This window comes from Capsicum annuum, chromosome 4 (genome assembly GCF_002878395.1).
Source record: "Capsicum annuum cultivar UCD-10X-F1 chromosome 4, UCD10Xv1.1, whole genome shotgun sequence".
In the NCBI taxonomy this organism is placed as follows: Eukaryota; Viridiplantae; Streptophyta; class Magnoliopsida; order Solanales; family Solanaceae; genus Capsicum; species Capsicum annuum.
The window spans coordinates 202,767,458-202,785,816 of NC_061114.1; the positions used below are offsets into that span (position 1 = coordinate 202,767,458).

The 18,359-nt window shown below is 28.9% G+C and overlaps 1 protein-coding gene across 1 annotated transcript; it reads right to left on the bottom strand.

The window, feature by feature from the left end:
- Nucleotides 1–12: 12 nt before the first annotated feature.
- On the bottom strand, nt 13–4,771 carry LOC107867569 (membrane-anchored ubiquitin-fold protein 3). Its single transcript, XM_016713861.2, has 3 exons — nt 3,933–4,771; nt 1,107–1,277; nt 13–453 (listed from the first exon to the last, which is right to left on the bottom strand). The coding sequence occupies exons 1-3, from the start codon at nt 4,060–4,062 to the stop codon at nt 398–400; spliced, it is 357 nt and encodes a 118-aa protein (XP_016569347.1). The 5' UTR covers nt 4,063–4,771; the 3' UTR covers nt 13–397.
- Between the last annotated feature and the right edge of the window lie 13,588 nt (nt 4,772–18,359).

The following is an 18,359-nucleotide window of genomic DNA, read 5'->3' on the forward strand; positions in this document are numbered from 1 at the left end:
GGTACAAATGCCTGAGTATGTAGGTTCATAGTAACTATAGGATTGCAAATTAAATGAATTCAAACCAACTATAATCGTCAACAATTCTTTTTGTTCCCTTGTTTACCCACCCCAAGAAAAGGAAGAAAATTTTCATATTTTCCACAGAAGTTCCTTACACAGCAATGCACCAAATCCCTTTTAAGCTTCTAAGCAAGTTTACCAAGCTGAAATCTAAAAGGTAAAAAGCAAAAGGCTTGAATGATAAATGGGACTTCAAATTTTGTCACTTGATATCCTCTTGGTGTTGAGTAACATTCAATATACTTCTTAATGCATCCAAAGATCAGCTACTGAAAAATCCACGAGCTAAGTAATATTACTAAACCGGAGTAATTCTGTTATCCGGTCAGACAGATTACAAGATTGTGCATGCACATCCACCTTTCTTCAGGGAATCGTCCTGCAGTTTATCTGTAACACATGCATCGAAACTTCATTTAGCAGAGGATCAAATAAATAGATCACGGATGGAAATGCAGAAGCTCTGAAATACAGGCACAAGCTTCAAGCACATTGCACGTGGGAGCGACCCCTATTAACTATAGAGTAAATTTATTTGAAGAGTATCCCAGAGAAATCATACATATCTTTAACATACATCAAAATATATATACTTCTCAGGCTTCCATAGCTGCAAAGTTGAACTGGAGCTATAATCCAACAGTTGGACAAGCTAAAATTTTTTTACTACCTAATAAATTTTCTTTTGAGAAAGGTAAAGTTAACTACCTAATAATTACTTCTTCCACCCTAATTCTCTAGGACTTGGAGGTTAAGAAAGAGATGACGAGTTTTGACACGCCAAGCTAAATATGCGTGGAGTACCAAACAACTTTTTCTGTATCAACTAGAACCTACAAGTTACATCAACGAATGTTGAAAACAGGAAAAGAATCTAAGCAGTTCTACTGATTAACACTTTGGTTACGTATAAATATCCAATGCGAACTACCGGTGATTAATGACAGCTGTCCTACTATTGTATGTACTCGAAACGACTGCATAATACATTTAGATATACCATTATCTGAGTTTCGATGATTACAAGAAATTGTAAAACTTACCACGGGCTTTTTCGTTCATAGGTGGGCGTACAACAACATGCATAGTGATGACACCTCCTGGAACTTCAGCAACTGGAAGTCTGGATTCCCCAAGTGTTTTATTGTTCTCAAGTATCCTTCCAGCATTAATAAGCTTCACATCATTTATCGTCTTTGGCCCAGAATCTTTATCTGCCACAGAAAAATATCTTCTGTCAGCAAGAGGATTATAGGTGACTAAAGGAGTAGCTAAACTAAGAGCAATACATTTGTGATTTCAGATTCAAATTTCTTCCAGAACCAAACATATGAGCCGCAGACCAGAAAACAGAGAGACCACTGGAAAACAAATGGAGAAGGAGAAGACACCTATAATATATGTTGTAGCTTTCTTAGATGGCCTTGAAATTAAGCGTATAACAGTCAGATGAACAAATGATAAATCCAATATACTGTTATCAGAGCCTTGTCATTCTAAGTTCTAACAAATATAGAACAAAAAGAGGGATGATGGGAGGATATCCCTCAACTTTCATCAATTTGCAATTACTGGCTGACGGTAATGTAAAATAAGAAGATCCGGGAAAGACCAAAGAGATTCAAATTCTAGAGCTAATGTTCTCATAGGAAATATTAAGACCTCTCGTAGGAAATATTAAGACCTTTTAAGTTGTTTAAGTTCATTTTCTTAGCAAGTGTATTCGCATATACATTGTTAAAGGGAGTCCGCCTCGGCTGAATCTGGTGCATATATGCTCAAAGGTTTCAGTGAGACGCAGAAATCCGTGCAGTATGCTGACTGGTTCTTTTCTCATACTCCTACAAGCAAGTACTCCCTCTATTTCAATTTGTTTGTCCTACTTTCCTTTTTAGTCCATTTGAAAATGATTGTCTCTTTCCTTTTTTAGCAAATCTTCAATTTCAACTTTCCACATGGCATGTTTAAGACCACAAGATTAAAGGGCATTTTGGTACATTTCACATATATGTAGTTTAATACCACGAGATTCAAAAGTCTGCTCTACTTTCGTGAAGACAAACACATTGAACGGAGAGAATATATGTTATAAGAGTTCTTTTAGTATCTTTAGATGTTTCTATATTATGTAATAGTATTTGTATTTTAAATGCTTCAATACCCCAAACTTGAGCAGCAAGTCTATGGAGTCTGAGGAAGCAAAGTCTACAAACAGCTATCATCCTTGCTTGTTGCCCAAGTAATTGTCCTTATTAAATGAATTTTTACCCTCAGATTGCAGCAAACAGCCAAAGAAGTTTCAGAAATATATGTAATCCTTCTCTCTCTCTCTCTCTCGTCGTTTCCTCATTCATCTCGTCATTTTTGTGCAGCTTCTAAGCTGAAAACCCTCGATTGCGCTGCATCTATTGTTTCCATTTATCACCATATTCGTTGTCAACCTATTTCTCTTTCTTAGTGTTTGGTGCTGACGCTTAAAAGATTTAAGTCATATTTGAGAGGTTACAGTATCATGTCAAATCAAGTGGAAAAGCCTAGCTGTGGGAAGCTAACTGATATACAAAGGGATGAGCTGCTACTGAAGTTAGTTGAAGAAGTTCAGAACTTAAAAACTTGTGTGACAGCTCTTGAGTTGCAGAACTCATATCTGCCAACTGATATACCAGTGAACGGAAAAGAAGAACCTGTCCGAGTTGTTTCAAATGAAGGACTAGAGGCAGGTAAAGATGTTCAACAGTTTGACCAACCAACTAATCCAACTGGAAAAAGAGGAGTTGCAGCGAAAAGGCCTCTGCAGATGCCTCAACCACCATTGAGTACAACTTTCCTAAACGGACCCCTCTACGAAAATCAGGTTACTACAGGGAACATCCGAAAGAAAGTCAAAACGGAGTTACCAGTTTTTAATGGAAAGCTCAATCCAACAATATTTGCTGATTGGCTATCAGCTCTGGAGGAATATTTTGACTTGTATGACTTGTCTGATGAGCGAAAGGTTAGATTTGCTAAATTGAAGCTAACTACTCTTGCAAAAGAAGTGGTGAAGTCCACAAATAAGAGTCACCTCCACGAGTAAGTTCTAATGTATTTTAAAATAATCCAAGCTTAATATACCAATATTGCGAAAGAACTTGAGATTTCCTTTCAATTATTCAACTACACTTGCCAGTGATTAAACTTGCTCGTGTAGCTTCTGTCCTTCAATTTTTGTTATTATTAGATGTCTTGTATTTCGACTATCATATTATTCTATTGTAGTTATTGTTAGTTACTATCTGTTATCTCTTGTACTTCTATTGCTTCTTTTTATGGACTGGGTCGAATTTCTATCAGAAACAGACTCTCTACCTCTGAGGTAGGAGTAAGGTCTACGTACATCCTACCCTCTCCAAACCCGACTTTGTGGGAACATATTGGGTACGTTGTTGTACTTGCCAGTGATAAAACCTAGCAAGATTCGAAAGTCTCAATTTATTTTTCAAACTCCATGCCCAATCTAACTAAAACACTTAAATTGGGACGGAGGGAGCATTGAAAAGACAAGCTTTATGAATAGTTTCATGAGGCAGAAACTACAGTCAACACAACAATTAATTGCATCATTTCAAAAAATAACTAATTAATTGTCCAAGCACTCCTCCCACCTTGCTCTAAAGGAGAAGAGCAGCAAGAAAGTACAAGAACAATTGTCATCAAAACAAAACATGTTCATTGTGTATCTAAAGCACCAAATTTTCAATATCCAAACACCAAAATACCCAACAAGCAAACAAATTATGCACCCAAAAAAGAGCTGGACGGACTTTCTTTAAGATGAATCAAAGTGTCGTGAATTTACATAATCAGTAAAGTTCAGAGAAAATTAAAACCTTCAGGCCACTGCGCAATAATCTTTTCTTTAAGAGAAGCCACTGTAGTGCTCGGTGTATACTTGTTAGGTCCAATATCATTGCCATCAGCAAGCCTAAACTTGATCTCAATCAACTCTTTTAAAGCCATTGAACAAAACAATCTCTCACAACACAAAATCAATCTCCCCTTCAAACTCTCATTAATCCACCACAATACAAATCACAATTCCCACTTCAAAGAACAATCAAGAATTCAAAACTTCCAAGGAAATAGCCAACAAATACTCCTAAAACTTAGATGAACAAAAGACTCAATTTAGACCAACTACCATCAAATCCAAATCCAAGAATCAAAATTTTTGATTCACCCCCTTTTTCCCAACAGTGACCCAAGTCAAGAAAAGCCAACAGATACTCCAAACAACTCAGATGAACAAAAGACTCAATTTTGGACAACACACATAAGACCCAAATCCAAGAAAATCCCAAAAACAAACTTTTTGATTCACCCTTTTTTTTTCAAAAGTAACCCTAATCAAGAAAAAAACCATTAGCAATATACTGATAATACCCAATAACCCCAAATATGGAATAAACAAGAAAACAAAGTGATTGATTTTCAAGAAATGGAAATATGAGGGGAGGAAAAAGAATCAATCAATGAAAAACTGTAAGGGTCAGCTGAAAGAAGTGAGGAAGTTGTTTGTTTCTTGGGTGCTATAAATTGGTTGATGTTGAAAGAAAGAAGGAATCAAATTGGAAAGTTTAACGTGAATGTTACAGTGACTAAAATCAAATAATTTGGAAAGCGATGCTTCTTACTTCTTACTTCTTCTATTTTTGGTAATTCACTACTCGCTTTCAAAAGAATAAACTATTTTATTTTTTATATGATGTGAAGCTTAAAACTATTTTTTAAAAAAAAATTATATTTTACCATTTTAAAGTTAAAAATTAAAATTAAAATATTTTTATAAACAGAAAAGAAATTATATTTTTGTTAAAAAAAAAAATAGTTCGATCTACTAAAACTATCGCTATATGCGATTTAAAAAAAATCCCATCATACAAATATATTATACATAATCTTATAAATTTAAATTCGTAACCTCCAAATCAAATGTTATCAACTTTACAGTTACAGTTACTGTTTCCAAGGATCATATTTTTGAAGTTGACTAAATAAGAAAATTACATATTTTTTGGGGTAGAATTCACTATACAAACCGACGCGTCCTAGAAATGGATTAATTACAGTTACATCCTTTTTGGATTAATTTTAGTACGTGAATAGATTATGGATGGATGAGAGCCGCCCTTAACTAAAACTTTTAGTCTTTAGATTTGAACTTTAGATATAGGCTTAAGTAATCGCTAGACATCTAAAGTTATTTTAAAAATTTACTTAAAACTCTCAATTAAAGTCTGTACCTATCAAGCTTTTCAAGTGTTAAATCTGATACTTATCAGGCACAAAATACTAATTTGACAAGGATAGTGTGTTACACTCTCCTTGAGCACGTGAATAGTATTTCAAATGGTGTTTAAAAAAAAAAAACATTTCAATTTATTTAATACAATAACAAATTTTAATTAAAAAAGAAAAAAGCAGCCCTCCTTCGCCACCCCACCGCCACCACCACCATCAGCCCCCAACCATCTTCTTCATCTCTATTTTTTTTCTTTTAAAATTTTTAACAATCTTGTTAATACAATTAACAATTTTCAATTCAGAAAAAGAAAATAAAAACAGAGGAAGCCATGAACTTTAGCATATTAATACATTTCTCTTATTTTTACGGAGTAAATTTGATTCCGGCGAAACTCTATTTTTTCGGCTAGCTTGTTATTATTAAAGAATTTAAATTCTGAGGAATCCACAACACAAGAAGAAGAAAAATAACAATAAATATGAATTAGATTGGTAATGTTATAAAATAATAAAGAACAAAGAAGAAGAGTAGAGAGAATAGAGAGAGTGATTCTTATTTCTTCTCTTGAGGGATGAGAGATCGTATGATTGTAAATACAATGAACAAAACCCCTCTATTTATAGGAGAAAATTACTCCTAGTCTGAATAAAAGATAGATGCTTCAAAGAGAAAGATCTATCTAAATAGATCTTAATAGACATTCACTATAATGTAAATACATTTATAACACTCCCCCTTGAATGCCTAATTGGTAAATAATGTGCCTCATTAAAACATTACTAGAAAAAAACCAGTAGAAAAAAAATCTAGTGAAGGAAAAAGAGTACACATCTCTGATAATACGCATTTCAGCTGCCTCATTAAAAACCTTATAAGGGAAACCCAGTGGGACAAAACCTCATAAGGGAAAAAGAGTACAACGCATATTAACTCCCCCTAATGAGAACATCATTGACATTTGCATCTCGATCTTGTGCAGCATCTTCTTGAAAATTGCAATTGGAGAAGATTTGGTGAATAAATCAATCACATTGTCAGTTGAACGAATCTGTTGCACGTTAATATCATCATTCTTTTATAGCTCATGTATGTAGAAAAGCTTTGGCAAAATGCGCTTCGTTCAACTCCATTTATGAATCCTCTCTTAAGATGTGTTATGTATGCTGAATTATCTCTGTATAAAATTATGGGTAGATTGTCATATTTCACACCATATTTTTCTTGAATGAGATGTATCATGGACCTCAATCATACACATTCTCGATTTGCTTCATAAATAGCTATTATCTTAGCATGATTCGATGAAGTGGATACGATAGACTGTTTTGTATATCTCCAAGATATGACAGTACCACCACATATGAACACATAGCCTATTTGAGATCGAGCCTTATGCGGGTCAGATAAGTATCCAACATCAGCATGATCAATAAGATCGGGACTGTAATCTTTAGAATAAAACAAGCTCATGTGTTTTATCCCATTTTGATGTCTCATAGCAGGAGCAGAAATATACCTTGCTAACAAATTGACTGAAAAGACAATAGGCCTTGTAGTATTTGCAAGGTACATGAGTGCATCAATTGCACTAAGATATGGTACTTCATAACCAATCCAATTCGATATATTTCGAAACAAATAATCTATTGCTTTGAAAACTCTCCAAAGAGTTTCAATGATGTTCAAGAAATAAGCTTATACAATATAAGGATTATAAATAAGTTTCCCAGAAACTCTTATATGCTTCAAGCATTTTGAATCCTTAAGGGATTTTCATATGGATGTTTGTCAAGTAACAATATCCATTATGTCAAGTGTGACATCTTCAAGTGTCTGGATTGCAAATCAAATAAGTTTTACGCTTACCAAAATGCATCCTTTCAGGTCACTTGATAAATGTTTCTACATCAACATGTAAATTAACGTAGAATTAAGATCCTCATAATCTTTCATAATATTGCGCCAATATTGTGTCAAAGATATTGATGATATATCATTTAGTATCGGTTTACAACTCGACATAACATTTTGAGATCTTATCACTTCATTATTTTCAGGTACCTGAACCTCTCATAAGGTTTCATGAAGTGTTATGTCATAGGCTCTTCAAGCGCATATTATCTTTTTATTGTGATTATTGCTCCTTATTCTATACAAGTACTATTTCATTTAGAACCGATTGGTCAATCACGTTTCACGCATGCATAGACTTTGTCCTTTAGAGACATAAAATAGGAGCACTTGCAGCTTAAATATGAGATGCGTTCGGCATTTGACTTGAATTATCTTTTGAATAAGGATTTGATGAAAATTTCTAACATACTTCATAGCTGCTTAGAATCTCCCCCTTATGTTAGGAAAGCTAACATACGCCCTCCATCTTCTTTGATGGATCCATATTTGTGCATCATAGTACATTCATTAATCGTATACCGCACATCAAAACTATTAGATGGAATAGTTGGTTCATGACCTTGAACCAGGGGAAAAAATGATCATAATTTATTGGTCTAATGCATACAAGTGTTATTATATGCAACATATCATATTTCAGATCAACACATGAAGCTTTGTTCTCATTAGTGATGGTTTAGCTATTTATCGAAGGCATTCAATGCCAAATCATCATCATCAAGATAACTTTCTTGATTGCACAATCTGAAAATTATGTTCTTAACTCAATTTTGTTGAGCAAGCAACTTTATGAATGTCAAACTGCTGGTTGACAATGAATGTACATGTGATCATCTTATTGATGCATCATTTTAACATATCACATGATAGATGAACGGGCCCTTATTCACCTTTTAAAATTTTCAGATTTGAAGGAATCCAATCCCAATATTAGTTGGTCCAACCAACTTATCACGAGAACAAACGACATAAACAATTCTTGAAGAATCTTCTAGTTCTTCAATACATGCACATCTTCGAGATGTCACAATCATTCATATCAATTTATGAACTTTTATTCTAGTAAACTCCAAGTTTACCATGACATGTACTTTTTCTTTAGTACATTTCAGATTTACTATTACATGAATAAATTTCAGATTTACTACTTCAGAACTAGATTTCAAAATTATTCAATCTCTTTTGGAGGTGAGTTGTGATACAATCACAATCAAGTGCACGTTTGCATTAATAAGTTTCTCATTTCCCAGGAATGGAGTATAATCGTGCTTTCAGCCTATCAAATTATGATAACTTATAACCTCTTTCAAGATTTTGCTACTTTAGAAGCAAATCGAGGCATACATATGATGTAAAGAATTTTTCTCTAGCATATCTTATAATCATATAAGCGTGTGAAAATATCATCACTTTTGATGATCATTATTATATTCGTTTATTCAATCACTTGTCTTCTTTCAGACATATTATGCACAGCTACCACACACCTCAAGAATGAAGTAAGTTGTCATATTTCAAACTTATCATATATTGTTACTACATTCACTTCATGAAATGGAGCATATTCAATGGGTCGAATTTCATGACTTTTCAACCAATACCCATTATTTTGCCTTAGCCATCACAATATCATCAATATGGTGTATTGAGATTCAAACTCAATATTTTATCCATATAAAGGCGTTTTAGGCATAAATCGATGGGACTTGAACCCAAATATTATCATCCCTTTTGATAATATTGTTCTTGAGGAATGAATTTAAAACATAAATGGTTTCAAACCAATTATTTTTCCTCAAATCCAACAATAATTATATCATTAATATAAAAATACAAATAACATAAGGAATTACTAACTTTGATCTTTAGATTTATAATCTCACCTTATTTGGCAGAGTCTTGTGCTGATAACATGTTATAAAATAGACGAACACTAAAAAAAAACTGAAACATGCTTTGAATCAATCAAGACACTTCCAATAAAAGCTTAAGGAAGAATGCAATACCTCTTCCTTGTTACACCATTTGGAGTATGCGCATGAATGGTGGCATTATATAGTAGTAAGATAAACTATATAACATCCATGTAATAACTAATAAGCAACACAAAGTAACTAGCATCTATACCTCTTGCAGTATAAATTCCTTCGACACAAAGCAACACAAACTCCTTGTGTGTTAACTAATGAAACAAACGCCAACTTTTGTAAGAATATATATATTAATGGATCTATTTGGGGAGGATCTGCACAACCATGTCATACCATACCATAAGCTTATCGGCGTGTCATACCATACAAATAAGCTTACGTCCCAATTAGTTAGAGACTCGTACTGATAACGTGTTATAAAATAATAAAGAACAAAGAAGAAGAGTAGAGAGAATAGAGAGAGTAATTCTTATTTCTTCTCCTAAGGGATGAGAGATCGTATGATTGTAAATACAATGAATAAAACTCCTCTATTTATAGGAGAAATTTACTCCTAGTCTGAGTAAAAGATAGATGCTTCAAAGAGAAAGATCTATCTTAATAGATCTTGATAGACATTCACTATAATGTACATACATTTATAATAGGCAAAGAAATAAGATTTCTAAAAAATATTGATTTTTTTTACAGAAATGGAGAAGAGGATGATAAGAGGGGGGTGAGGGTCGGGTTGGGGGCAGGGGTGAGGGGTGGGGAAGGTAGTAGAAAACGTTTTTGATTATCTTCACTCTCTCAAATCATATAAAAAAATAGAAGATGAAGAAGAAAATGGCAAGAAAATGGAGAAAAAATGAAAGAGCGAGTGGGGTGGAGATGGGGTGGGGGTGAAGGGGGCGGGTGGGGTGGGGGTTGAAGGGGACCAATTTTTATTTTTATTTTTTAAAAAAAATTATAATTAGTTTTTAATAATTATTAGACCAACAATGCCACGTGTCAGCTTTCAATTAGCCCTTTTTGTCATATCATCGTTTCTGTATTACACACACGTGGACTTTTAGCTGATTGGATAAAAAAGTCTGATTGTATCAAAATTCAGGTGGGTTAGGGGCCTGATAGGTACAGGTCTTAGTTGAGGGGTCTAAGTGAATTTTTGGGACAACTTTAGGTGTCTGGCGATGACTTAAGTCTTATATATATATAAAACATTCAGTTGAGTATTGAGTGTGTTGTCCCTGGAAATATATGGACCCTACAATAATACTCAAATTCAGATTAATTAGACTGTAATGTGAATATCGAATATCATGTAAAAGGTCAAGAAAAAAAACACTAATATATTATCAAAAATGTCAATATTTCACAACAAAAATTGCAAAAATATAAATAAAAGTTCTCATTTTATTTTGAGCATTGTAAATTTTACTTGATAATATATTTAAAGTAATTGCATATGTCAAAGATTTTCTTTTTAGTTTGTTGTTTATGTACAATATCGTAAGGGGAGTTTTGAAATAACTGATAAAGTTGCTGCAATGCGATCAAAAGATCACGGATTCAAGACGTGAAAATAGTATCTGACAGAAATTAAAGGTAAAATTTTCTACGTCTTTTTTAAAAATGTAATACCAAGTTTAGAAAGAAATTATTTTTCTTTTTTAACATCCATTTTTTTTTTTGGTTTCCCAAGGCATCCCCACAGCCGACAGCCGTGAGACTAATCCTTCGTTCCTACTGTCAGCGCACTAAGCGGTAGAGAACTGGCCACAGAGTTTTTTCCCTTCACCAGAGGTGAGGATCGAACCCCCAACCTCTTGCTTAAGGGGTGAGGTACTAAACCACCACACCTTGATCAGGCTTGGACGAATAAAAGAGCAAATATATATTTATTAGTTAAAATCAAAATATTCCTCTTCATTAATATTTTTTAGTTTATGTCAATACTAGTATACGTACCCATGCGATGCACGGATAACATTAAAATAATATTTTTAATTATTTTATGTTGACATATCTCGTTCCAGCATGCTAAATCATATTACCTTCAAAAAATTTAAATATCATATTATTTATTAATAAAAAAAATTAGAAAAAAAAAACAAATCTAACCCTAACCATCCACCCCCGCCCCCTCTTCAATTTTAAATATAATAAATTATTTAATATTAAATAATTATTAATTTTATTGTTGGGTTTTTACCTTTATATTTTTAATAAATTCAGACATGTAATTACAACCCTTACCTTCATTTCACATTTTTATTTTTTTATTTTAATCTATCAATTCAACTTCAACAACCAACTATATTTAAAAAATATATATATATCTTTCAATTTAATTTCAAAACACTTAATTAATCAATTACAAAAACTCTAATTTCAAAATTTAAATTTTACCACTCTTAAGTCAATAAACAAAGCACATATAATTTAATGTCTTTTTAAATTTTCAAATAAAGTTTAATTTCTCATAATTTTTTCATTGTTTGATTTTATCATTAATTTTTTTAACGTATTTTATTTGTACGTATTCTTATATCTTCTAAATAAATTTAATTAAAATCCCCCATACCACTATAAAAATCATTCATCCCCTTCACTCCCCCAATTTTTATTTTATTTCTTAAAACTTTAAAAAAAAAAAAAAAAAAAGTTCTTGCCCTACCCTACCTCCAACTCGCCCTCCTGGCTCCTCCCAACATCTATTATTTATTTTATTTTTTGAAAAAAGATTTTTCTTTCTTAACACCACCCACCTCACCACGAAACCCCCCCCCCCCCCCCCCCCCAAAAAAAAAAAATTAGAAAAAAATTTAAAAATTTTTCTAACCCCAAAAGAATTTTAAACTCTTTAATTTATATGTTTTAAGATTTGTTTTTCCTATCACACCCCAACTAAACCTACATTCACCACCCCCTACCCTTCACCAGCCTAGACCACCCCCTTACACCGTTTTTATCTATTCCAATTCACTCTGATCATATTCATCTTTTTGTCACTATTCATTTTTATTGTTTAGTATTAGAATACATATATGTTTTTAGGAAAATATTTTTTATTTGCATCACAAACAAAAAATATAAGTAAGAAACAATTTATTTTCTTAAAAAATATTTTTCATGAAAATTATATTCCTTCATAATAAACACATTCATAAAATCATTAAAAACTTGGTGATAAAAGATAAGAATGATGATACACAAAATCTTGAATTTTTTTTTTTTTGGTAAACATGAAATATTATATATAAATAATAGTAGTATTTTTGTAACAAACTATTTATCTAATCAAAAAAAAAAATAACAATACTCTTTTTTAGAACTAAAAACATGTTTGTTTTGTAGCTTAAAATGATCAAAAATCATGAATCCAAAGTGTAAAAATAGATGATAAGTATGATATATAATTATTATACAAAATATTATTTGTGATGACATCATGAACATCTACATATTATAATTTTCAGATAATTTAGTACACAATAAAGTATGTAATGCGTGTATATGCATTGTTCAAAAATATCAAAAGATTGACTTTTATAAATTCAACGAAACACAAATTGATTAAAGTGGTGTACCTTGAACATTAATGGAGGAAGATGAAGATAAAAAATGACATATTCTCCCTGTATATAAAAAAGAAAAATGTTAAATCAAAAATAGTTTTTAAAATATGAAGAATTAAAAAATGCAGTAAATGAATTCATGAATTCAACTTTCATTTAAATTCAAATTCAAATACTATCATAATTACCTAGTTTATTGGTTTTCCTTATCCTTCCTTTTTTTCAAATGTAATACATTTTTATCTTATCTATATATTTGAATTGAGATAAATATTTGAAATTAATGAAATAATAATGATAATTTTTAAAATTATTATTTAATATTTAATATATAAATATATTTTATAGCATTTAAAAAGTATAAATTTATGTATTTACCACTTTCCACACATAATTTTCTAGTTTTAAGCTAATGAAAATATGTTATTTTTTAAATCTAAAAACCTATTATTTTTCACATTCAAATTTTATTTTTTAAAATAACAATAATAATAGTAATAATAATAATAAAATAAGATTTTCTCTTCAATAACTTCTTCTTCTTCTTCTTATTATTATTATTATTATTATTATTATAAAAACTGCAACTACTGCCGCAATATTTTTTTTCTAAATTAAAAAATGACTACTACGTGTCTTCTACTATTACTACTACAAATAATATTGTTTATTATTATTATTATTATTATTATTATTATTATTATTATTATTATTATTATCTTTTGTTAAATATTTTTTTGGTTAAATATATCATCCTAAACGTAATATTATGAGTTCTACTACTACTATTACTATTACTACTACTACTACACTACTGTTGTTGTTGTTGTTGTTGTCATTGTTGTTGTTGTTGTTGTTATTATTATTATTATTATTATAAATAGTTAGAGTTTATCTGGGACTCTTCAAGTATGATTGCTAGGTTTAAACTAATAAAAAAAATTATTTTTCTTTTAAAGTATTATTATTTTTGAATTCAAATATATAATAAAATAATTATTAAATAATTAGAGTTTATTTAGGACTCTTCAACTATGATTGCTAGGTTTAAGCTAATAAAAATCTTTTGTTTTTCTTTTAAAGTATTATTATTTTCAAATTAAAATATACAATAAAATAATTATTAAATAGTTCGAGTTTATTTAGGACTCTTCAACTATGATTGCTAGGTTTAAGCTAATAAAAAAAATTTGTTTTTCTTTTAAAGCATTATTATTTTCAAATTCAAATATATAATAAAATAATTATTAAATAGTTAGAGTTTATTTAGGACTCTTCAATAATTATTAAATTGTAACAATTTTTATACATTTGCTTTATCATCTTGTACGGAGCTATTTATTATAGGAGTAATATTTTTAGTTAATATTTTACCTATAATTTAAATAAGTTTTTGGAACTACTTATATTTTATTTTCAGTATGATTTATTGAATTTTAGTTTTAATTGTTTTTTTTTTTTTGTGAAAGTTTTAATTGTTGATATTACGTACCTAAGAATTTAAATTATATATTTTCTTATAAAATATTATAAATGAATAAAGTATAGTACTTGTTGAATAAAATTACAAATGTGATTATATTTATATATTTTTTATTAAATAGTAAAAATTAATAAAATATAGTACTTGATGAATGAATTGCAATTGTGATTATATTTATCCAAAAACATTCAAATATTTTGAGTTGATAAATACTTAATTATATCTTACTTTCTAATGCAATACACCTAACAAAAAAATAAATTATATAAATCCAACTATTTGATAATATTTTAAATATGTTTCTTGAATTTTTTTCAGTGTTTAATTATTGTTACTTTTATCTTATTTAGTAAGATTCTAGTTACATAATCTTATTCATATAGGATGATTTTTTCAATAATTTAAGAGATTTTCTCATCTCAAATTCAGATAAATCTTATTCATTTATGCTTTTACACAAAAATACTTCTTATATTTTTTATTTTTTTCCATACGTATCATTAATTTGTTATTTATTTTCCACGTGTTCTTTAAAAACTATTTTTTCCCTCTTATATCATTTTTATTATCTTCTTTTAATATTATGTAAATGAATATAAAGTTTTATACTTTTATATTTTATTTTTTCTTATTATACTTTTATTCCATTAATCAATATTCTTTTATTATTAAAATTCAACAAATATAATTTTAATTATATAAGAAATTTAATCTTATCCAAATTAGAAATAGAAATCAGGATATTGTCATTTTGTTATAAACATTTAACAACTTTTAAGCATGATTTTTGGAGGTTGGATCCACAATTGCTTGAAGTTGTCTAGTAAATTGCTATAATTGTAATCTAGAAATAAGATGATTAAAGAAACTCATTTCAATTGTATTTGATCTACTCTTATTTTTTAATTTATTAATTTAGTTTATATTATCCAAAACAAAGAATACAAATTTTTGAAAATGCAACCCTATATATCCATCTTGTAATTTATATACTTGTTAGTTTGAGTCGAGAAATATTTTACAACCGATTAGATCAATTTCCATTTGAATAAACTAAAAAAAAAACAAAGAGATGAATAAAGATTATCAACTGCCATTTTTTATTTTTGTATTTAACCTTTTCAAATAAGTTATAAAATCTTGTTTCTTCACCAAGTTCACACTTCAATTCATACAATTCGCTAGGAAACTCACTTCAATTCATATAGTTCGCTAGGAAACTCAACATGTTAGAGTGCGCATGTAGATAAAATGTTGATAACATTCATTATACTTTAAGCAAAAAAAAAATATAACACTCATTATTGTAAATTAATGTAAATTTGAAAGTTTGGGGGGGGGGGGGGGGGGGGGGGGGGGGGGGGGAGGAAGATATAACATCGTCTTCATATGTTCCTACAAACACAATTAGAATTATTAATCCTTTTTTCTGTGATAGCATAACGAAAAAAATAAAATAACCAAAAAAAAAAAAAATTACTCATGAACAATGCACCTTGATAATTATTCAGAGAAATTGATGAGCATTATCTATAAAATAATTTATCCGTGATAGGTATATCTGTTTCAAAAACTAAATATAATGTTAATTATAAATAATAATAAAATAATAACAATAAAAAATTAACCATAAAGAATATATTGATAGTTATTCAAAAAATCTGATAAGCATTACCTGAAATCTTTTTATCCATGGTAGATATATTTGGAACAATAAATAACAATATAAAATAATTTAAAAATTAAATTAAGCATGAACAACATACCTTGATAATTTCTTAAAGAAAACTGATGAACATCATGACCTATAATCTTCTTATCGGTTGTAGAAATTATCTATGACAAAAAGGAGATGTTAAAATAGAATTCACAAAGATATGTGTTTAATTTTATATGCTACTATCATGATGATATTCAGAATAAAACAAATAACCAGGGACATAAAATGATTTTATTATTACTAATATGAGAATAAAAATTTCTATTATTGTTATGTTGAATCTATACAATAAATTATTATTAAGATAAACAAACAAAGATTAATTAATACCTCTGCGAATAACAATCATACAAAATTCTCTTGAGATACTGAAAATTCAAATTTGAAAATAATTATCAATAAAAAAGAAGAAGAAAGTTGACACTGGTATATGTGTCTCATAAGGGGTCTATATATATAAGACATTATAAACTTGAATTTTCATGAAAATTAAAAATTGTTCAAATTCAAAACTGAATGTGATATAAATTTGTTAGAAAAGATAGGATTTTAAATATCAGAATTGTCTTATATTTTAAATTTTGAGTTTGAAAAAATATTAACATGGGAGATACTCTTATCAATTCAAATTAAAAAATGTAGATATATCTAATTTCTGTTAAAACACGTTGTCCTTTTTGTATAAGACACATTCAAATATAACACATGCTAATCTCCCAAATAAAAAGTCTCCATTCATTCCTAAGAAACTTATTAAAAATATATTATTTTTAAAACCCAAATATATCTTCTCCCTAATAAAGATACTCACCATTTATAGTTAGAATTTATTTAAGACTACTACTATTATTTATTTATTTATTTATTTATTTATTTATTTATTTATTTATTTACTACTACTTGTGACTATAATTAAGATCTTTTTTCAAATTAAAAGCACTATAATTTGTGTACTATTACTACTATTATTTATTACTTATTATTCTTATGCAGATAATATATTATTATTATTATTATTATAATATAAATAAATATTATATATAAATATATAATATTTAAATTTTATAAGATATAGGTTGAAAAAGTAAGAGTCTATTAGAACTCTTCAATTATGAATTTTTATTTATCAAGATAATATTTTTTTTAAAATGATAATGTAATTCAAATTCAAATATTCAATCTTTTAATTCAAAATTTTTATTACAATGTTTATAATCTTGTCTTAAAAAATGTCACGTGGCTTTCTATTGTGTTGCCACTTGGCTTCTTCTGGTGCTTCGTCCTCTGCTTTACAATATAATAGTATACGTACTCGTGCGATGCACGAATAATATTAAAATATTATCTTTAATTGTTTTATATTATAATGTTTCGTTCGAACATGTAAAATGATATTATCTTTAAAAAAATTTAACAATTATATTGTTTCTTAATAAAATCCGAAAAGAAAAAAACATCCACCCCCACCTACTTCTGCCATCTACACTAACCCCCCCCCCCCCCCCCCCCCAATAATAACAAAAACTTTTTTCTGCCCCCCCCCCCTCAACCCCAACCCCACATGCCTCTACTCCGTCCAATCCCCCACCTCTAACCAAATCTATATGGAAAAACAATCATATGATTGTAAAAAAAATTATATTTCATATTTTTTTATTATATTATTTATAATCTAAAAATATTAGATTGTTAATATTCCACCACTCCTCCCTTCCCAATTTTAAACTAAATCTATATTAATAAAAATAATTATGTAATTGTAAAAAAAAAGTTTTATATTTTTCTCTAGTATATTGTATACAAATTAAATATTTTAATGAAATAATAATAATGTAAAGAATTGATAAAATTTAACATTTAAAATTATCAATGTGACTGAAATTCTCAGTAAAATATTTTCATTTACATAATTGAGTATATTTATTTTAGCATATTTTTATTGTATTATATCGAGTACATAATTAATTTTTATTATATCACATTAACATAATTTAAATTGATTATGATAAATTATAAATAATTGTTAATATTTAAATTACAACTAATATTGAATACGCAATTTCAATTATTTTAGATGTTTTAATATGGAAATTTCACTAATTGTTTTAATATTATGATAACCAAAATATACTTACCTTGCTTTAGATGCACTGTCATAGCTTTTCAATTCTACTTTTTTTTTTTTACAATTAGCTACGCTTTTCTCCTTTTCATTATTTTAATTTTTTCTGCAAGTCAACAATACCAAATAAAATTATTACACAAAAAATAAAACTCTAAAGAAAAATTTCTTTTAACTAATAAAAACATGATTTTATCTAAAAGTGTATGTGCGGTTATCTTGTAGCCGAATTTTCAACCTAGCACAGTCAAAGAAAGTAGGTCAGCGTCCAGTTTATGA